The following is a 23,246-nucleotide window of genomic DNA, read 5'->3' as shown; positions in this document are numbered from 1 at the left end:
TTTTCGAAGCCTCTAGGAAGCGATGCAATTAGCACGAATTCGCGCAGCGCATCGTCAATTCATATACCCTTGCCAAAAGGTATTCTAAGGCGGGGCTCATGTGTTAAAAAAGACTAGCAAGGAGGCCAAGCCCCTCCAGGCGACAAACACCGGCAATTTCCTGGAGAGCCCCCGGAAGACTCACCGCGCACGCGCAGCCCCGCCCCCCGACGTCAAGCTTTCCAGCACGCCCCTTCTGGAATGCGGAGCCGCTGAGCGCGTCGGCGGCCATTTTGTGAAGCAGCGGAGAAGGTGGTGTCTGCTGTGGGCTCCGGGAAGACGTTCGGGCTGGGGCTGTCGGCCGCGGGGCGGAGGCACTCGCGCGGGGGGTAATTCAGGTCTGGGCTCGGGTGCCGAGCCACTGTCCCCGGTAAGACTCTCGCAGCCTTGGAGCGGGCGGGTCTGTGCGGGGCTCGAGCCGCCCCTTCGTGGCCCGGGGCGGGGCCTCCGGAGGCCTCTGAGCCCGCTGCAGTGGGCGCCCCACCCGGAAGGTCGGGGTCCGGCTGTGGGCGGCCTGGAGCGCCACTCGCGCCTCTGGGGTCTGAGAGCTTGTCGGGAAATAGCAACTGAGGACGAGCCTGTTTTAACTAACCAAGTGGGGAACACGTTGCTAGTGAGACGTCCCCGGTGTTCTTGAGAGGGAGGAGGCCCGAGCTGGGCGACCCAGCGGCCCCGCGAACTGACCGCAGTGGAAACATAACTGAAAACATGTGAAGTGTCCCAAACGGACCCGTCACTTCATCTCCGCTGATGTGAGGAGACGTTTGTAGTGAGGACACAGCCTCCCCGCCATCCCCCTCTCCCCCCGGGACGACACTCTCGACTGCCCCGGAGGGAGGAGCTGTGGTTGGAGCACTGGTGTTACCTCGGGAGGAAGCCGCCTTCCCGCCTGCCCCGGGGGCCTCCAAGCGGACCGGATTCTGTTAAGATACCCAGGGCGCAGCCCCGAGAGCGTTTTCCCCGAGGGCGTTGGCAGCCCGAGAGGACGTGGGGGTTGAGCGCATCTGCGACCCTCAGAATTGTCAGTCAGGTCATAGTCCCCGAGCAGAGTAGTGACTGCTTTGAGCTGCACCTGTTCTATTTTTTCTGAGAGCCTCCAACGTTAAAGGAAAAGGAGGTTCGCCGGGATGGAGAGGATGAGTGCTTTTAATTGAGGATTATTTTGAATTTCTCTAGTGAGAGCTGGAGTTGCTAGTTTTGCAGCCAGGTGAGGGGAGAGAGTATGTGTGTGTGTGTTTGCGCGCGCGGCAGGGGCGGGTCTACCGGGTGGTGGTGCACGTGTTAGAATGTGCAAGGACCCAGGTTCAAGCCCCGGGTCCCCGCCTGCAGGGGGAAAGCCTTGCGAGTGGTGAAGCAGGGCTGCAGGTATCTGTCTCTCTCCCACTATCTCCCCCTTTCTTCTTAATTTCTGGCTGTCTCTATCCAGTAAATAACGATAAAGAAGAATGTGTGTATGTGTGTGTAGGTAGGGGAAATGTGCAGATTATGACTAGTCTTAACACCGGCACAGGAGGCTAGATTGCAGATACCCTCACGAACTTTGCCTCTAATTTGTGCTTTAAAGTGAAGTCTGAAAGGTTACAGTGAGTTACCCTGATTTATTGTCGATTACAGTTGTATTTATTTATTTTTAGGTAGACACAAGGCAAAGTGTTCAAGGGAAAGCAGTGCACTATCCAAGTGAGTTATTTCGCCAGCCCATTTGTTAAGAGTTTTATTTTGAGAGTTGTAGGCTCAGACATCTAGAACCCCTCCTAGACTCCTGGATTCCCAGAGATTAAGATAATATGTCAATAAATTGGGTAGTTAACAACTACTTTTCTGTAGTATTCAGAGTAGGGTGACTCCAGTCAATATAATCTACTGAAAAAAATGTGATGGCAACAGGAATATATTATTGAGGAAAGACTTGTGTTACTGGACTGGAGATTTTTCTCTTAAACCTCCCCCCCCCAATAATATAAAATAGTGTAATTTTTGTAAAATGCACTGTTAGCCTTATATCACATTACCTAATTTATGTTAATGAGTTTCAGAGCAGTTGCAGTTGAAAAAGTCCTACAGGTCTTGACATAAAAACCTATAGTGTTTATTTTTGTAGAAATATAACAACGACTGCTTGTATTTCTTTTTTGAATTTGGTAGTCCTGATGATATGAAAGGACTTGTGGAATGGAGGAAAGTATTTTCTCAGCCATTTTTCAAGAACGTTAAGTTTGGAAAGAATATTAGATGGTTCAAGAATATTGTGATTTGTTTTCAAAGGAAATGGAATGTTTGGTGTGTTTATATAAATTGAGGATGTGGTCAGTATTACTGGAAACTTGAATGAAACAGGGAATGTGTTTGTATATCACCTTCACTTTGCTAAATGCTGTTAATTTTACTTATGGATTGTAATGCTTAACTTCAATTTTTTGATGTTTTCTGCTAGGTGAAAAATGTGAAGGTTTAGAAACTTGGGGTAGTTAACTTGGAACATATTTCAGACTTCTTTCACTTTCTTGACGTGCCGAATGTTTTGACTATTGCATATTGAGAGCTTTGGGCTGTTGGTACACACTTTAGATGCAAAACCTGATTTTACAGGCCAGTTTATACTAGATGCTGGGATTCAGTGACAATATTCATGCTGTTACTCCATTTTGTAGAAAGCCACTCCTCTGTTTTTATGAGTGAAAGATACAGCTAGAAAGACAGATTGGAGCTGTGCTTAACTAGTTTATAGTGGTGCTGGGGATTGAGTCTGGGACCTCAGAGCCTCAGGCATGAAAGTCTTTTGTATAAACATTGTGCTGTCTCCTTGTCTCATCAATTTTTTATATTTTCTTCAGTAAATGTTGGAGGGATAAGTGTCAGTAAAAGGTGCATAGAAGATGCTTTGTGATATCCCTGCCTAAAATGTCAAAATTCCGTTCATTTCTGTATCTCTTTGCCTGGCCTACAAGTGCTTAATGTTCATGGAAAAGTGAATGTTTTTAAATGTTGTAGGGCAATTAAACAGAAGAATAACTTGAGTTGCAGTTTTATCAGATGTTACTACTCCTACCCCTGTACCTTTTGGCTTGTGTAGAGTTTATTAAATTTGAAGCCAGCTTTTAGATCTTAAGACTAATAGGATGAATGTGACTAGGTAGGTTGGAAGTAATATTGTTTTTATATATAAATGAAAATGAGAAAAATATTTTCTTGGCATTGTAGGTGAGGGGTATATTTTGAGGGGGCAGGAGGGATGTCTCAGAGAATGTGATTTTATTTATTACCAGAGCACTGCTTAGCTCTGGTTTATGGTGATGTGGGAGATTGAACCTGGCGCTTAACAAACGAGCCTTAGGCATGAGAATCTCTTTGCAGAACTTTTATGCTCTCTAACCCTGCCCCCATGATTTATTTATTCTTTTTTAATAACTAGAGCACACTGCTTAGCCCTGGCTTATAGTGGTGCAGGAGATTGAACCTGGGAATTCACAACCTCAGTTGTGAAAGTCGTTTGCATAACCATTATGCTGTCTCTCCCCTTCACTTAGAAATGTGTTTGGGCTTGTTGCCCTTTAGTATTGACTGGAGTTTAATGGGAAAGTTGGATAATGCTATAAAAGCCTTCATCTCCCTCAGTGTCAAAATTGCTTTCATTAATAATGATCCCGTGATCTGAAATACAGTATTTGGGAATGTGGACAAAGTTGAGTGGATGAAGCTATGGGGTTTTTGTAATATTTACCATAATGTTATTACATTGCTTATAACGTTGTGCCTATTTGATTAGTTCTGTTGCTCATTTTTGAAGTAAACATTTGAGAAGTGGTTTATTTCTTGAATCTGAAGATCCTATGCTGTATCCAGTAATGACTAAAGATCAATAATTGAACCAAGTTAAAATTCTCTTTTGAGTTATTTTTCACCAGGTGTTGAATGGAAATGGTCAAGTTTTAATTTTTACCTTGACTTCTGATAAAGCAGTGTGTTATTTTGAATTTTTAAAAAATATTTTAGTTATTTGTTTATTGGATAGAGACAGAGAAATTGAGAGGAAGGGGTAGAGAGGAGAGAGAGAGACACCTGTAGCACTTCTTCACTACTTGTGAAGCTTTCCCCTTGCAGGTGGGGACTGGGGCCTACAACCCAGATCCTTGAGTGCTGTAGCATGTACACTCAACCCCTTATTCTTAAGTGATTGTAATTCTTAAGTGAATTAAGTGATTCTTAATTGAAATTCTTAAGTGATTGTAATGACTAGTATATAAGAATCCCTTCTGTGGGGGTTGGTTAGGTGGTAACACACCCAGTTGAGCCCACATGTTAACAATACACAAACAAGGACCTGGGGTCAAGCCTCCAGTCCCCACCTGCAGGGGGGGATTTTTTGCAATCTGTGGAGTAGTGCTGTGGTATTTCTGCTTCTCTGCCTATCTTATCTCCCCCCTTCCCTTGATTTCCCTATCTCTGTGCAATAAAAATATTTAAAAAATGAAAATCTGTTATGTCATGAATATGCTAATTTTGTGGTGTATTTGTAATTTGTGCATGTACCTATAATTTAAAAAATAAAAATAATGGATAAGAGAGCAAGAGACCCAGAGCATCACTCTCGCACATGCGATAGCAGGGTTTGAGCTCAAGACCTTATGCTTCAAGATCCAACACTATCCATTGTGCCACTTCCTGTGTCTATACCTGTATTTATAAAGCGAAAAAAACGCTACTTATGTTAGAACTAAAATGGAGAAATATACTAAATCAAACCTTTCTCTAGAACTTCTGAAATACATCAGTTTACTTATTGAGAAGTCAGGTTCATTTCTTCCTTCCTTCCCCATAACATCTGTATAGGTAAACCTATATTTTAGAATTTCTGGTTGCATAAAAGTATTTCAGTCTTATCCTAAAATTTACTACAGCATAAGATGATAGTTCATTTTGGTTACACTGCAGTCATTTGTTAGGTTAAATGTAGAACACAGGAATGAATAGGTTCCTGGAAAATAGTGATGTGTCTTCCCTTTCTTTTCACGAGGTACCAGGGAATAAACCAAGAATCTAATGCCTGTGTGACATCATTGAGCTACCTCCCCAGTCCAGTTTTTCACTTTATGTTTTCATATGTGTGTGTATTTTATATATATATATATGTATATATATATATATATATATATCCACTGTGCTACCTCCTGGGCCCTTTTTTCTTCTTTGCTTTCTGTTTTTAAAGATTTAGAAGCCGGGTGGTGGCCCACTCAGTTAAGCACAAATAGTAGTACTGTGTGCCCGGACTCAAGTAGCGGGTGGGAATGGCTGCCAGGAGCCTTGTATGTGGTCACTTTGCCCCAGTGATAACCCTGGAGGCAAGGGGGGAAAAGATCTATAGAGGCCAGCAGGACATTCTTGGTGTTTGAGGTGCCAGGGATTAAATTTGGAACCTCATGCTTATAAATCAAAAACTCTACTACCTGCTACCTCTCAGAACATTCCACTTTTTATTTTTGAGAAGAGACTGGAGATGAAAGTCACCAGATGAGAGGGTTGGAGAGATAGCATTAATGATTATACAGAAAGACTTGTGTCTGGGGCTCCAAAGTCCCAAATTCAGTCTCCTGCATCATCCTAAATCAGAGTTGAGCAGTGCTCGGGTTTAAAAAGAAAACAGCACAGGTCCATCATCCATGCTGTCTGTGGTGCTCCCATATGTGTCAGGGCTTGAACCCCGGGCCTAATACCTAGCAGGGTGTATACTCCACTGGGTGACTATTGACCACCTTCCCTCCATTTTGTAAATATTTATTTTGAGAGTGAGCCACAAAGAAGTGCTCCTGCATATGTCATGCTAGGGACTGGACCCAGAACTTTACACATGCAAGTCCTGCTCTCTACCAGCTGGCCTACCTCCTACACCTCTAAATTCTTTTGCTTTTTACAAAGTGAAGTGTAGGAAACAAAAGTGCTTTATTTCTGTCTTATTTTGCCCATTTTTAAGAAAAATCGTAATGCCATGACTCATGAAATTTTGGCTTCTGGCCTGGACTTTATACCTTTCTTTTATTATGGGTAGAGATGGGATTTCACCCTTACTGAAATTGAAGATTCCCAATGTATGTCTGGACTGATACTGTATTTTGTTTTTAAAAAAAGTATTTATGAGACATAGTGAGCATCATTGTCAATCTGACATATGAATTGTCTGGGATTAAACTCAAGACTTCCGGTTTGCAAGTTTGTTGCTCTGTCCACTGTAAAATTTTCTGGGTCACTGTTTTAATTTTTATTTTTCATGATACTGGGGCCTCATATGTGTGATTCTACTGCACCTTGGCCGAGTTTTTCATTCTTTTTATTTCAGATAAGAGTGAGAGACAGGAGAGACACTTCTGCACTACTCCACCATCCATGGAGCTTCCCCGAAGCTGTCCATAATGCTCCCATGTAGTGCTAGGACTCAAACCTAGGTCCTTGCATATGGTAAGGCATGCAATATACTGGGTGAGCTATCTCCTGGCCCCTGATTTTCTATTTTAGGTTCAACGTGCAAACTTGTAGACATTAGTCAGATTCATCAGAGCTTTTCAGTTTTTTCTTGTGCAATGGGACATTTCCTCTTAAAATAATTTTTTAAGAGAAAAAAAATTTCCAATGATTTTATTGGGAAAATAATGATTTACAGGACATATAGTGCCAGGTAACTCTTAGCTACTCTTTATTCTCCATGCACACATCATTGCATTTATAATAAAATATAATGCTATATAGTATAGTAATTTCTGACAGCCTTGTAGCTTTTATTTATTTTTATTTAACAAAGTGCACTTGTTGGCTCTGGCTTACGGTGTGATGGAACCTGGAACCTCTAATGTTTCAAGCATAAAGACCTTTTGCATAACCATTAAGCTGTCTTCCCAGATCTTGTAGAGAGTTTTGAGAATAGAGCTAATGAGTTCTCTTTGGGCTTACCTGGCTGACACTAAACTCGTTCTTCCCAGTGGACATAAGGTACCTTCTTGAGTCTGGAAATAACATGGCTGAGGAGCTTGTTACCCTTAGAGTGTTCTGATCTCATACCAGACATTTGGAATTGAATTCCCAACTAGGTGATCAACTAGCATAAATTTAGCTGATTGAGTGGCTCATTGAATTAGACTTGTACATCTAAAAGCCAATCTTGTAGTAATTCATATTCTTCCTCACTGATAAGCCTACATGGGAATGAGGAGCCGGGTTTGAGCCCCTAGCTCCTCACCTGCAGGGGAGTTGCTTCACAGGCAATGAAGCAGGTCTGCAGGTGTCTGTCTTTCTCTCACCCTCTTTTGTCTTCCCCTTCTCTCTCCATTTCTCTCTGTCCTATCCAACAACTATGCCATCAATAAGAACAATAATAATAACCACAACAATGATAAAAAAAAAGGGCAACAAAAGGGGGGAAAATAGCCTCTGAGAGCAGTGGATTCATGTTGCAGGCACCGAGCCCCAGCAATAACCCTGGAGGCAAAAAATAAAATAGTGTGATTAAAATAAAGTTTTCAAGCATTTTTAGACTTAATTAGGGTTGATTTTTGCAATAGATAAAATGACTGATAACAATGCTTTGAGATTTTTTTTTTTATTCTTTATTGGGGAATTAATGTTTTGCATTCAACAGTAAATATAATAGTTTGTACATGCATAACATTCCCCAGTTTCCCATTTAACAATACAACCTCCACTATGTCATTTTTCATCCTTCATGGACCTGTATTCTCCCCACCCACCCACCCCAGAGTCTTTTACTTTTGTGTGGAGATTTTTTTTAAACATATTTGCATAGCTTTTTGTGGCAAAGCAATCTGACTGCTCTCTAGTAATTTGAATAGCTGTCTAGAGAATGTTTAGTTATTTAGAAATGTTTGGAGTAAGCTGAAAGCTCTTAGTATACTTTACTTTTTGGTAGTGAATATTAACTTCTTTGGTGATGTGTTCATTTTGAAAGATACATATAAAATGAACATCATTTTCAGTAGTCTTAATACCTAGCAGTGGCATTTTTCTTTGACTTTTCTCTGACTTAAAAAGACTTTTTCAATGAAGTTGTTTAATTATTTGCTGATATATATATTGTGAATTGTTCATAACTTCATCAGTTTGAGAGAAATTCCAGTGACATGAGTGGTTTGTTTTTGTTTTAGTGACATAATCTTGCCATGCCAGATTCTTAGGAATTTTCTTGGTTTTTATAGGTTCCTAGGAAGTTTTGGTGTTAAAAGAAAAAAATAATCTTTAATATTTTGAACCTCAGTGATTTTTTTTTTTTTAAGGAGGCATTAGTTCTTAATAACCAGAACTTTGGTTCTTTTCATATATTTTTATGCAAAAGAGGGAGTAACTTCAGTAATATCATGAGTATCCTTAAATCAGTGACTTACTTTATCCAGGGACTGTACTCTGTGAATTAGTACTTTTAAAAAAAAAAAAAAAAAATTGGTGGAAACCTGAGAAATTCATTTTCAGCAGTACTAGATAGCAAGTTACTGAATTGTCTTAATCATCAAGTTATAAAAACAGCAATTGCAAAAAAAAAAAAAAAGCAATTGCTATGAAGCTCAGCTTTGTATCACTTAATTTTTAATTGCTTATTGAGCAAATTTACAACACACTTAATGTTTGTAGATACGTAGTGTTTTGAGAGATAATTAAATTTGAATGCAATTTCAAATAATACATAATCATGTTTGGGATATTGACACATACCTTTATTTAAAACATTTTTTTTTTTTTACGTGCAACTAGTTAAATATCTAGTGGTTTCAGACTTGCCTTTGTAATGTATAGTTCAGTGTGGCCTGTGCGTGTTGTTTTGTGTTTCCTGCATTGATTTTTGCCTCCGTTTATTCTCTGTTGCAGTCTAAAAGTTGGTTTTAATTGGTTGCCCACAGGATTGACTTGACCTCTCCTTGTTAAGAAAATACAACTCTTGTTTTTTCAGGTAAGAGATTTTGAATAGACGGTTTGTTTCTATACAAAATAAAATGAGATAGCTTATTAAGTAACATGAAAATAAGTCATAACAATTGTAGTTTCTTTTCCTTTTAAGCAAGATTATCTGAGGGGTGGAGGTGGGGTGGATGGGTACTTTGAATAGTTATTGCTTCCTTTGGGGGTCGGTTCTCTTGCTGCATTAATGATAGACAGTAAGTAGTTTTTAATTTTTTTAACCTTAGTAATTTACTAATTACAAATACAGATGTTTGTTGTTGGTTTTTTTTTTTTCTCCTAATATTTCTTAAGAGGTATAAATATAGCTAATGGGTCATGTGTTTTAGCATACTAATTTTGACTTCAGAAGGAATCTTAAATGATTGGACTCTAACTCCTTTGTTTAAATAACTGTAGTAGACATGAGATAAGTTGGACATACCTTATTGTCAGATACTTAGAAGATTTTATTTCTTTTTTTTTAAAGGTCTTTTTAAATTTATTATTATTGGATAGAGACAGAGAAATTGAGAGGGGAAGAGATAGAGAAGAGAGACGCCTACAGTCCTACGTCACTCGTGAAACTTCCCCTTTGCAGTTGGGGACCAGGGGCTTGAGCCCAGGTCCGTGTGCACTTAACGAGGTGTGCCACTGCTTGGCCCCAGAAGATTTTATTTCATGTTTTTCAGGACACAGAAGCTGTTTTATTTTTAAAACAACTATATAAATAAAGCTTGTGTTCTACTTTAGTTTGATCCTCAGCCCTTTTCTAGCTGGCACACTAGTTAGATTTCTGATATCATGTTTGTCATGTATAGTTTGTGCAGACTTCATTAAATCTCTTCTCTTCCCAGCAAATGGTTTTAAGATTTACTATTTATCATTTTAGCCCTGTGTTTAATTTTTATATTTTTGGGATCATGTCAGATCCCTATTTTACTGTCCCAATGCAAACTAACACCTTTCTACCTCAAATCACTTTAGGTACTTGATTACCCATGATGTTTTTCCCATGTGGTTATTAAGTAATTGAGCATTTTAAAAAAGTTGAACAGGAATGCTGTCAGTTTTGGATATGGTCAGTATTCTAGAGTCAGTCAGGAATCAGAATTTGATTTAATGAGAAACATTTTTTGATGAACTTCCCTGTGGGCTGCTAAATAATAAATAAGAGGAAAGAGCCTGCTTGTATTTTTTTTTTTTTTTTGGTATTAATTATTCTTGTTGACTGTGCAGACCAAAAAATAAAAAGCTTCATCCCATACTTCTGGTGTTTTATAATTGTCTCACAAGGAGCATTTTCTGTTTTTGGCTTCATCTTTCTGGATTAAAATTGAAGGCAGCTTTTATTTTTGTGTGTGTGAGAGAGAACACTGTCAGAGTCTAGTATTTCTCTTTTGTTTACAACAATCATAATATTGATATAATTATAGATTTTGTTGTGTTGAATTTACGCTCCTATACTTGACATTAAAGAATACTTAGTGCCTCAAGGGTGGGGGTAGGTAGCGTAAGGGTCATGGAAACAGACTCTCATGCCTGAGGCTCCAAAGTTCCAGGTTCAATCCCGCACCCTACCATAAGCTAGAGCTGAGCAGTGCACTGGTAAAAGAAGAAAAAAAAAGTGCTTCAAAAGAAATAATCATGGAATTTGTAAGAGGTAATAGGAAACTTTACTCTTCTAATGTTCTCATGGGAGAATTGGTGAATTCATAGCTCAAATAGTTTTATAGTTTCTTTACGGTCACAGAGAAAGTTTAATGGGTTTATATTTAAAAGTTGATTTTGGGGGGCTGGCAAAATAGCTCACTTGGATAACCCAGATTCAAGCTAAGTCCACACCCACCCCTGCATTGAAGGAAATTTCGTTTTTTTTTTTTCTTTTAAATATTTAATTCCCTTTTGTTACCCTTGTTGTAGTTATTATTGTCGTTGTCGTTGTTGGATAGGACAGAGAAATGGAGATAGGAAGGGAAGACAGAGGGGGAGAGAAAGATAGACACCTGCTTGACTGCTTGTGAAGCAAACCAGGATCCTTATGCCGGTCCATATGCTTTGCACCACCTGCACTTAACCGGCTGTGCTACCGCCCGACTCCTGGAAATTTCATCCTTATGGTCTCTTTCACTCTCTCTGCATCTCAAAAAGAAAGTTGTTTTTTTTTTTTTTTTTAATGAGAGTTTATTAACAAGAGGAAAATAATCAAAGTGTCACTGCAGCTTATGATACCAGGGATTGAAATTGGGATCTTGTGCTTGTAAGTCTTGCTTTCTACCACTGCCACTTTTACACTGTGTAATGTTGATTCTTGATAACACCCTTTGTTGTTGACCACCTCATTGTAAGATAATAATTTTCCAGTTCCTGCATTTATTTTTTAATATTTTATTTTTTTATTGGGTAAAGACAGAAAAATTGAGGAGGACATAGGAAAAGAGACAGAGATACCTGCAGCCCTGCTTCATCACTCATGAAGCTTTCCCTTTCAAGTAGGGGACCAGGGGCTTGAACCTATATCCTTGTGCACTGTAATGTGTGTGTGTGCCTAACCATGTGTGCCACCAACTGGCTCCCCAAATTTACTTTTTAAAAAATATTTATTTATTCCCTTTTGTTGCCCTTGTTGTTTTATTGTTGTTGTTATTGTTGTTGTTGATGTTGTCGTCGTTGGATAGGACAGAAAAATGGAAAGAGGAGGGGAAGACGGGGGGAGAGAAATATAGACACCTGCAGACCTACTTCACCGCTTGCAAAGCGACTTCCCTGCAGGTGGGGAGCTGGGATCCTCCAGATTTACTTTTTATTACTTTATAGTTGACTATTCTTAATTTATTATTAGAACTGAAATACTGACATTTTACATTTGGGTAAACCATTTCTTTAGTTTATATTATATTTACTGGATAGAGACAGCCAGAAATAGAGAAATTGAGAGGGAATGGGAAGGCAGAGAGTAGAGAAAGATAGACACCTGCAGACCTGCTTCACCACTTGTGAAGCAAACCTACCCCACCCCCCACCCCCCTAAAGGTGGGGAGCCCGGAGCTCAAACTGGGATCCTTGGGCTGCGCCAGTCCTTAGTCTTTGAACTATGTATGCTTAACCCAGTACACCACTGCCTGGCTCCCAGTCTTATTTTTTTTTAATGGACAGTACAGGAATAAATCATTGGACCTGAGTTTTAATTAAAACACTCATGGTGTATTATACCTTAACAAGGTTCTACTTTTTGTAATGCTTAATATACTTGGTATTTCTTTTGTATTTTTAGTATGTACTAACCTTGTTTATGGCAAACAGTTTAATAAGCATTCCTTTTTTCATTTGTATGATAGATTGTAGAGTTTTAGGTTGAAATATGCAATCATTTTTCATTTAAGACGCCAATCTACTTTTGTGTTAAGTATTATTTATTATTTTATCAGAAACAGCCAGAAGTTGAGAGGGGAGGGGTTGATAGAGAGGGAGAGATACAGAAAGACACCTGCAACACTGTTTCACCACTTGCAAAGCTTTTCCCCTGCAGATGGGAGGACTGGGTCCTTGAACTCGGGTCCTTGTTCATTGTAATGTGCTGTCAACCAGGTGTGCCACCACCTGTCCCCCATTAAGTACTATTTTTAGTTTGTTAGTATTTCAGTTTTCTGTTTCTGTTGGATTTTGAGGTTGGATCATATAAAATGACAATGAGTTCTACGTCGTCAAGTTTTTTAGGGAAGACGCTAAGCCAGTTTTAAATACTAACTTTAATGCATCTCTTTCCCTCCCTATAGATCAATAAACTTTGTTTCCTGACTTGATTGTATACCTTTCTTTTAAATCTTACTAAATAATGTATTGGTTTGAATGATGCAGTGTTGATGATTTTACTGTCTTGTGGTTGTTTTTTTTCCCTGGAAATTTTGAGTCTTAGGACTGATCTAATTGTTCCCCTAATAATTAACACCTTTTGGAAGTTGAAATTATCTAGGCTTTATACTGTAAATGGTGTATAATAAACAAACATTGTTTGAGGGAATATTTGAGGTCCTAGTATTTGAGGGCTGATCATTCTTGTAGCTAAAAACTTGGTGTAATAAACAGGAGTCTGACCTGGCCGTTGCCTTTTCTCATCTGCAGGTGTGTGTTGTTTCAGCGCAGCATGGCTGTGGTCATCCGTTTGCAAGGTCTCCCAATTGTGGCGGGGACCATGGACATTCGCCACTTCTTCTCTGGATTGACCATCCCTGATGGGGGCGTACATATTGTAGGGGGTGAACTGGGTGAGGCTTTCATCGTTTTTGCCACTGATGAAGATGCAAGGCTTGGTATGATGCGCACAGGTGGTACAATTAAAGGGTCAAAAGTAACACTATTGTTGAGTAGTAAAACAGAAATGCAGAATATGATTGAATTGAGTCGTAGGCGTTTTGAAACTGCCAACTTAGATGTACCGCCAGCAAATGCTAGTAGGTCAGGACCACCACCTAGCTCAGGAATCAGTGGCAGGGTCAACTTGCCTACAACGGTACCCAACTTTAATAATCCTTCACCCAGTGTAGTTACTGCCACTACTTCTGTTCATGAAAGCAACAAAAATGTACAGACATTTTCCACAGCCAGTATAGGAACGGCTCCTCCAAATATGGGGTCTTCCTTTGGGAGCCCAACATTTAGCTCAACCATCCCAAGCACAGCCTCTCCAATGAACACAGTCCCACCGCCACCAATTCCTCCAATTCCAGCAATACCATCTTTGCCACCAATGCCATCTATTCCCCCAATACCAGTTCCTCCTCCAGTACCTACATTGCCTCCTGTGCCTCCTGTGCCCCCAATTCCCCAAGTACCTTCTGTGCCACCCATGACCCCACTGCCACCCATGTCAGGAATGCCACCTTTGAACCCTCCACCTGTGGCACCTTTACCTGCTGGAATGAATGGATCTGGAGCACCTATGAATCTGAACAATAATCTGAACCCTGTGTTTCTGGGTCCACTGAATCCTGTTAACCCTATCCAGATGAACTCTCAAAGCGGCGTGAAAACACTTCCCATCAACCCTGATGATCTATATGTTAGTGTACATGGAATGCCCTTTTCTGCAATGGAAAATGATGTCAGAGAATTTTTCCATGGGCTCCATGTTGATGCAGTGCATCTGTTGAAAGACCATGTAGGTCGAAATAATGGGAATGGATTGGTTAAGTTTCTTTCTCCTCAAGATACTTTTGAAGCTTTGAAACGAAACAGAATGCTGATGATTCAACGCTATGTGGAAGTCAGTCCTGCTACAGAGAGACAGTGGGTAGCTGCTGGAGGCCATATTACTTTTAAACAAAGTATGGGACCTTCTGGACAAACTCATCCCCCTCAGACACTTCCTAGGTCAAAATCACCCAGTGGGCAGAAAAGGTCAAGATCAAGATCACCACATGAAGCTGGTTTTTGTGTTTACTTGAAAGGGCTACCATTTGAAGCAGAAAATAAACATGTCATTGATTTTTTTAAAAAGTTGGATATTGTGGAAGATAGTATTTACATTGCTTATGGACCTAATGGAAAAGCAACTGGTGAAGGCTTTGTAGAGTTTAGGAATGAGACTGACTATAAAGCTGCTCTTTGTCGTCATAAACAGTACATGGGCAATCGCTTTATTCAAGTTCATCCAATTACTAAGAAAGGCATGCTAGAAAAGATAGATATGATTCGGAAAAGACTGCAGAATTTCAACTTTGACCAGAGGGAAATGATGTTAAATCCTGAGGGGGATGTCAACTCTGCCAAAGTTTGTGCCCATATAACGAATATTCCATTCAGCATTACCAAGATGGATGTTCTTCAGTTCCTAGAAGGAATCCCAGTGGATGAAAATGCTGTACATGTTCTTGTTGATAACAGTGGGCAAGGTCTAGGACAGGCATTGGTTCAGTTTAAAAATGAAGATGATGCACGTAAGTCTGAACGCTTACACCGTAAAAAGCTTAATGGGAGAGAAGCTTTTGTTCATATAGTTACTCTAGAAGATATGAGAGAGATTGAGAAAAATCCCCCTGCCCAAGGAAAAAAGGGATTAAAGATGCCTATGCCAGGTAATCCTTCAGTTCCTGGAATGCCTGGTGCAGGAATACCCAGTGCAGGAATACCCAGTGCAGGAATACCCAGTGCAGGAATACCCAATGCTGGAATTCCAGGTGCTGGAATCCCAGGTGCTGGAATGCCTGGCCCCGGAATGCCTGGCGCTGGAATGCCTGGCGCTGGAATGCCTGGCCCCGGAATGCCTGGTGCTGGAATGCCCGGTGCGGGAATGCCCGGTGCGGGAATCCCTGGTGCTGGGATGCCTGGTGCTGGGATGCCTGGTGCAGGGATGCCTGGTGCAGGAGGTGAAGAGCATGCCTTCCTGACTGTAGGATCTAAGGAGGCCAACAATGGGCCTCCATTTAACTTTCCTGGTAATTTTGGTGGGTCAAATGCCTTTGGACCACCACTCCCACCTCCAGGATTAGGAGGGGCCTTTGGTGATGTTAGGCCTGGTATGCCTTCAGTTGGAAATAGTGGTTTGCCTGGTCTAGGACTGGATGTTCCAGGTTTTGGAGGTGGACCAAATAATTTAGGTGGGCCAGGATTTGGAGGGGGCCCTCAGAATTTTGGAAATGGCCCTGGTAGTTTAGGTGGCCCTCCTGGCTTTGGAAGTGGCCCTCCTGGTCTTGGAGTTGCTCCTGGGCATTTGAGTGGACCACCAGCTTTTGGGCCTGGGCCTGGGCCTGGGCCAATCCACATTGGTGGTCCCCCTGGCTTTGGATCTAGTTCTGGAAAACCAGGACCAACAATAATTAAAGTGCAGAACATGCCCTTCACTGTGTCTATTGATGAGATTTTAGATTTTTTTTATGGTTATCAAGTGATCCCAGGCTCAGTTTGTTTGAAATATAATGAGAAAGGTATGCCCACAGGTGAAGCTATGGTGGCCTTTGAATCTCGGGATGAAGCCACAGCTGCTGTCATTGATTTAAATGATAGACCTATTGGTTCAAGGAAAGTAAAACTTGTATTAGGATAGCTGTTCACCTCAATTCTTCTTAGAGTAGATCTTCATAGTGGTGTGATTAATGCATCCAGATTGTTTTCTAGTATTTTCAGGTTAGAAACTGTGGGTTGTTTCAATTGCATATAGATTGGTTTTCATAACACAGGGCATTGGTTGACTGTTTACAGAAGACTCAATACCAGAGTAAACATTGCTATATGTTTAGTAAAGCTATCTGGAAAGAACACAAAAATGATTTTGGCATACTATTAGAGAAACTATTTGTAAAATTCAAATGACCACATAAAACTTATCAAGGAGTTTAGATTGGTTTTATTTTATACCATATGGGATGAAGAAAATAGAAATGTTAGTAGAGCTCATTAAGGTTGCTCTTGCCAGCTTGCTAAAAAAGTAGAAATTGGTTACTATTGGAATTTGATTTAAAGCTGGACAGATTTGTTTTGTTACAGGGTGAAAGCTTTGTCTAAAGTCATCATTTTCTTTTAAAATTAAATAAAATCTCTGTATACAGATCCACTGTATGTACTTTTATTGCTTCTTGAGGGTTCTCGCTGTATAGACAGTTCTCTTTTGACGTTGCCTTGTTTGCTTGACTCATCTGTAAACGAGCAGACTTTTTTTTTATATAAAACTCCACACTTGATTTGTGCTATATGAGTTTGATTTCTAATGTCACACTTAAAACTGTGTGAAAAAACTTTTGCCACAAAAATAAAATACGTAGTCATCTACCTACCAGAGCCTTTTTGGTTTCACCGCCAAGTTTTAGTTTAGTCAGTTAAAATTGTTGGTGGTTGTTTGGATGGCATCAAAAACCAAAACAACTTTTTAAAGTATTGCTTAAGATGCTTAAATTTGAAGTCCTTTCTTGGTGGACCAATGTCCCAAGTTTATGTGAAGAATTGGCCTGTAACTTAACAAAGAGTTTATTCATAAGAAGTAGCATTATTATATCTTGTTCTTTAAAATTGAAGTTAAAATTATTGCTTTGTTAGCAGTAGTGTTAGAGAATAAAAGATCCGTAAACTGCTTTGTAGATATGCATTTAATCCTGTTACTTGGCGGCTTTTTGGCCTAGTTGTTTGAGCAGGAATCTATTTATAAAATCTTCATGTAGACTAAGTTCAGCTGGTAGATGGGAAAGAATTTGAACTTCTTGCCTTTTTACCCTCTTTTCTTTGGTAATTGGGACATTAAGGCAGGAGGACCACATAGGTTCTGGTTGGTAAGTGTTCTTGTCCTTGTCATGAAAACATTTGCCATTCAACATCCTGCTCACTGCCATAAAAGGCTCTATTGACAATTGCTTTCCTTCTTGGTTAAAATGCTCTGAAGATGTGCTACATTGTATTATAAATATACAGAAAGGGGGATTGATTCATTATCATGAAAAACAAATTTACTTTTTTATGTGGGCTTGTATCTTGATTTGAAACATACCCAACATTTCCTACAAATCAGTTAGCCTTCTAAAAGAAATGCTATTTTAAAAATAGTGCCTTTTGGGTGTTGGAAGTTAGTGGAACACTGAAATACAGCTTGATGTAATTTAGAGTTAAGAGTGGCAACAGTTATATTTGTGTGATAAGATTTGGAAAACCTCTTCATCACTACAACCTTAGGGGATTAACAGTACAGTTTTTTTTTTTAAAGAAAAAATTTAATTGTTCAGACTTTCACACAAGTTATGGCTATGTTGTGGGCCTTTGGGTAATTGAAAAAGATATATTTGCTTTGACATATCAGTTGATACTGCTTCCTCAACTAAAAAAGCAATATGTTGTTTGTATATATTGTTCAATATAAGTTTTCTGTTAAGTAATCCTTTCATTCCAAAGACAAAGTGTAAAAAAAATTCAGTGCTGCTTTCAGCTGCAGATTATTTGCCCCATTGGAAAGCTGACTGTTTTCATTTTAGAATGAAATGGGTTGTTTAAAAACGAGCCTCTATCTTTTTCCACAATTTATTTTGGTTATATGTTCTTGCATTCTTATTAAAGATTTTATATACTTTGTTATTTCTACATAATAGGAAAATGCGGAAAAGGAAAACTTGATCCCACTGTTCATTGAATTAAATAAATTAAGGTGGTTTGTGTAGAAATTGGAGAGAACTGTTTCATATTTGGTTTAATCACAACAGTGCTTTCCATGTTGTGAAATGTAATTAAATGTTTTGCCCTCTGGAACTTGATTTTTGTGTATGTGAGACTTATTAACATAGTGCTAACTACTAAGCTTACTATATTCATCTCGTTCTGGGCATGAGAGTTTCAGTTTTTGGTTTTTTTTTTTTTTTTCCTTGAAAATATGTCTGTGAATTATTTATACCTCGTCCAGATTTTCTCTTTAAGAACTAGGTTTGGGGTAAAAGGAATCTGCATTATTTTCTCATTTGCTTTGTATGGTGTGAAGGATTTGTAAAACTGATCAAAGTTGTGTGCATTTGTAAACATCATATTTCAATTTTATGTGTTAAGTTTTTGTCTGTTTTTGGTGACTGACATTAATGTAGGAGAATCTTTTCCATTAGGCTTGGGTTCCCTCCCCCTCCCTCTACTACTCTGCAGGGGTGAGGGTGTGTGTGTGTTTGCGCGTGTGTGTTGGTATGTTTCGCTGTTTTAGTCTAAAGAATTAGAGAAACCTGCAAAATGTATTTTATGAGTAAGCACATTTGTTAACTAATTTAGTGAAACATTTAGTTTACAGGCAAAAGTTCTTGTACTTATTTTACACTACAAACTATAGTTTGTATGTACAATTATTAATGGCTTTTAAAAAATACAATACTGGTATCAAAATATACCTTCTGGCTTTGTAGTCCAAGTTAAAGCACGGACAATGAAAATTTCATTAGGAGATCTTTTATTCTAAATTTCATATTCTTATATTCAGTTAGATCAATCTTAACTCAATGGATGAAAACGTAGGCCTTGTACATGGAAATAAGCACTATATATCTTTTGGGTGGAAAAACTGGACAAAAGGATGTGTGGAAGCCATAAACAAAATTATAGTCCTTTTCATTGGATTCTGTCGTTGTATACAGGTGTGGGCCAGTGTTTTTAAAAAAATCCACTGCTAATTTCAAGAAAACTCTGTAGAAACAAGTAAAGAAAATGTTAAATTGCTGCAGATCAAACTTCTAGAATTTCTGGCAGTAATTACTTTAAACATTTCCATCTTGCAAAATTGCCACATTTAAATTGTTTTACTGGCAATTCTACAGTAGTCCACGTTTAGAAACAATATGGCCACAACACTGCCAGCAGCAGGTAATGCTTTGGCGTAAATCAGCAGAGGTTTTTGTTTATAAAGATGAAGACTTGAATACTGTTCAATAAACTTGTCAAAATAAAACAGGATGATGCTTTTAATGGTTTTAACTGCACAGGAATACTTTACTATAACACCAGATATTTATGTTTTGCTTTTAAACACCTGAAAATATTACGTGCCTTTTGGAAAGGTGGATTTGGTGATCTTGGAGGTAACTATTGTTGTGTATCCTTGTCTGCTAATGCTGAAATGTGAAAAGAAGAGGATGCCTGGAACAGCAGGGAGGAAACTTGACTTTAGATCAAATCCATGAGATCCACATTTTTAGATTGTGTTTTGCTAAGCAAGCCACTTTGTTATGTGAACAAAACCTGGTGTTCCAGTTTTCGGAGTTTTAAAGGGGGCTGTGAATTACTTAAAATTAATTACTTTAGGAAATTGGGAATCAAGAATATTCTGTTAGTTGCCCATACCTATGGAGCTTTGTTTTTATTTGTTTTTCTTTGTAATTTTTTTATTTGCTTTTGTATTAGTGTATGAGGTATTTGAAGTGGGAGAGAAGAAGCAAATATATTGTTCCGACACGTCGATTCTCTGGTTTTGTCCAACATTTGTTCAACTTATGAAAAAATAGCAAATGAAATATTTTCATGAATTCTATATTCTTTTAAAACATCTGAATTGGCATTCAAGGAAATTAGTGAACTATCCTTTTTACCTTAAGAACCTCTTAAAATGTTTATAACTTATTATTATGTTAGTTTTAAGCTGTATACCCAGTTTGTTTTAACAGGGTTTGGGCTAGGCATACATTTAAATCTAGGAAGTAGCTGAGATTAAAATTGTTTGACTAAGTAATAGAAAATCACAGATTGGAACCAGGCTACCTACAAGTATCCAGAATGGCCTTTGCCATCTAAAAGGAGTGGACCATTAGCTAATGTCTCTTTTTGTTGTTCAGAAGAGATCATTCACTTCTGGAGTTTATTGTTTTCTAGTACTTTACAGCAAAAAGTAATTTATCAATTTTGTGCATTACCACCACTTACCCTCCCAAAGTAGAACTTTTCATAGCATATGATAGAACCCAAATTTATGATATCCTTTTTAATGGGGGAAAAAACAACAACTTGATTTTAGTTTAGTTTTTTTTTTCCATAAAATTTATTCATATTATCTTCCTATACCATATTTTGAAGGTGGTGGCACAATTCTCTGATACCACAGTGTTGAAAATCTGTCTTTTCAACAACATAAACATAGGCAAGTTTATCTCTTACTATTGCCTGCTCATGTAAACGTTAGTTCTTTACTTTGCTGTTCCTGGATTTACTCTTGGTGCCCTGAGCAGCTTTGTTCCATAGGCTGTCACAAGCATCCTATTCAAAGTATGACTGGCTGCTTTTATGCTACTGAAGAGACCATGGGGGCACAAAAACTACCTGATGTGATGCAGGTATTCCTGTCTCGGGCAGGGACTGAAGGGCAGCACTCTTAAATCTGGGAGAAAGAATGAATGCTGAGTTAGATTTATTAATCACATTTCTTGAGTTTTGTTAAGAGGCCAAATGTACTCCTTCAAGTGAAAATCTTTTCTCTATTTACAATTGGATAGAGACAGAAATTGAGAGGGGAGTGAGAGGTAGATAGGGAGAGAGACACCTGAAGACCTGCTTCACCACTTGTGAACTTCTATCAGGACTCTAGTTTTGCTTTTGTTTTTTTAATTCATGAGAAAGAGGTGAGAGAAAGAACCAGACATCACTCTGGTATATATGCTCCTGGGGATTAAATTTAGGACCTCATGCTTCAGAGTCTAGTGCTTTATCTACTGCACCGCCTCCCGGACCACAAGGACTCTGGTTTTTGTAACAATAAATTTCATTTTGATTTTTAAGTTTTACTTGAACTGAATCCCCCCCCCCCCCTTGCTGTTTCTAGCCTTTGTGGGACAGTAGGGTGTGAGTTCACAAGCTCATGACTAGTGAATAAACTTTGTCACTACCTATAAAATAAATGTAGCAAGCACACTGTGCTACTTAACCACAAATCATCTTTTTAGACCATGCATAAATAAAGAAGGCTTCATCTGCTTATTTTGGGGCAGTGATGTATATCCAGCACTTAGATATTAGTGAAAGAAGAAGCAAAATAAAATACCTGTTCTTCAAGACATTAATTTTTTACACAAGTAAATGCTTGATTACACTCGTGTACTACAGGAACTGGATACAGAATTACCTAGCCAGTTAATAAATGGTCAGAAACATAATGGAAGTTTTGTGTGTAAAATGAGGGAAGGTATGATCTCTCTAACCAAAGAAATGTAAGGAAACAGTGGTGCTATCTTTTTACTTTTAATTATCTTTGTTTATTGGATAGAGATAGCCAGAAATTGAGAGGGAAAGGCCTAATAGACACCTGCAATACTGATTTACCAGTCGCAAAGCTTTCCCCCTTCAGGTGGGGACCTGGGCTTGAACCCGGATCCTTGTGCATTGTAACGTGCACTCAACTAGGTTCACCACCACCTGGCCCCAAAAATGGTGTTTTCCATGGAAATTTTTTCTCCTATTCAGGAAAATATATTTAATGGTTAGAGACGGAAACAGGGAAGGGGGAGATAGAAGAGAGATACCTGCAACCTGCAATGTTACTTCACTTACGAAGCTTCCCTTCTTCCCTCCCTGCAGATGGGGGCTGATGTTTGAACCCGCAGCTTTGTGCATGGTAACATGCTGAACCACCAACTCCTCTTCAATCCAACTCCTCTTCCCCCTATTAATTAATGACTTAATAATAGGTTATAAGATTACAAGGGTCAGGGAGCCGGATGGTGGTGCACCTGGTTGAGTACACATATTAAATTGCACAAGGACCAGGGTTTGAGCCCCTGGTCTCCACCTGTGGGGGGAAGCTTTGCAAGTGGTGAAGTGGGGTTGCAGGTGTCTCTTTGTCTCTCTCCCTGTCTATCTCTCCATCTCTCAATTTCTGGCTGTCTCTATCCAATAAATAAAATAAATTTTAAAAAAAGATTGCAAGGGTCGGGGCCAGGTGGTGGTGGTCCACCTGGTTAAGCATGCACATACTATAGTGCGCATGATTCCAAGTTCAAGCCCCTGGTCCCTGCCTGCAGGGGCAAGTCTTCATGAATGGTGAAGTAGAGCTGCAGGTGTCTGTCTATCCAATAATAAATATATTTTTAAAAGGGTCTAGCTAACATTAAACCCACCAAAGTTCTGTAACATAACACCCCATCACCCTAACCCCAGCCATGGTAATCTTTTTGGTTCTCACAAAATCCTGGAAACTCCTAAAGTACCATAACATAAGCCTGTGGTCCTCACAGCCTGAGTGATGTGACTGATTCATGGTAAGAGCAAGTAGTCAAGAGTGTCTGTCTTAGTAGGACATTTCATCTCTTTTATTTTGTGGGGGAGGGGGGGTTTACAATGTTTTTATTATCCCAGAAATAAAGAGGGAAGGGATGATAGAGAGAGAGACACCCGCAGCACTGCTTCACCACTTGCTATGCTTTCCTCCTGCACGTGGGGACTGGGGGCTCAAACCTGGGCCCTTACACATTTTAACATAATGCAGTCAACCACAAGCACCACCACTCAGCTCCCGAACCTTTCATATCTTTAATAGCTTTCCGACTAGCTGCCAAATATCACTAAACACTCTCAACACACTGATAAGTAAGTACAGAATTATTTGTATTTCTCTTATCAGTTTAGCCACTGTAGATGACTGTTTGATGTTCTAATTTGAGGCAGAATTGCTTCTCAAAATTTCGGTTCAGATGAGGTGTGTTACCTAGTTTGGAATTAATTTGACAGCACTACTAGCTTTTTCTTAATTTTTTTAACCAGAGCACTGCTCAGCTCTTGCTATGGTGGTGTGGGGGGATTGAACCTGGAGCTTTGGAGCCTCAGGTATGAGAGTCTCTACATAACGATTA

The 23,246-nt window shown here is 39.3% G+C and overlaps 1 protein-coding gene across 17 annotated transcripts in view; it reads left to right on the top strand.

Annotated features, from left to right (window-relative positions):
• The first annotated feature begins 237 nt into the window (after positions 1 to 237).
• The window catches only part of CPNE1 (copine 1), a 53,518-nt gene continuing 30,509 nt past the window's right edge, over positions 238 to 23,246 (top strand). For 2 of the 17 annotated variants that reach the window (XM_060189119.1, XM_060189117.1), the window contains exon 1: positions 14,756 to 14,906. In XM_060189119.1, the coding sequence (XP_060045102.1) occupies positions 14,892 to 14,906 (15 nt within the window). In that variant the 5' untranslated portion in view covers positions 14,756 to 14,891. Of the gene's footprint in view, positions 410 to 6,370; positions 6,490 to 8,901; positions 8,984 to 13,092; positions 18,198 to 23,246 lie in introns of those variants that run through there. The other 15 variants (XM_060189039.1, XM_060189036.1, XM_060189047.1 and 12 more) reach the window with 15 other exon arrangements.

Source organism: Erinaceus europaeus, chromosome 1, assembly GCF_950295315.1.
Source record: "Erinaceus europaeus chromosome 1, mEriEur2.1, whole genome shotgun sequence".
NCBI classification, from domain to species: domain Eukaryota; kingdom Metazoa; phylum Chordata; class Mammalia; order Eulipotyphla; family Erinaceidae; genus Erinaceus; species Erinaceus europaeus.
This window is presented reverse-complemented; position numbering and strand designations above follow the sequence as displayed.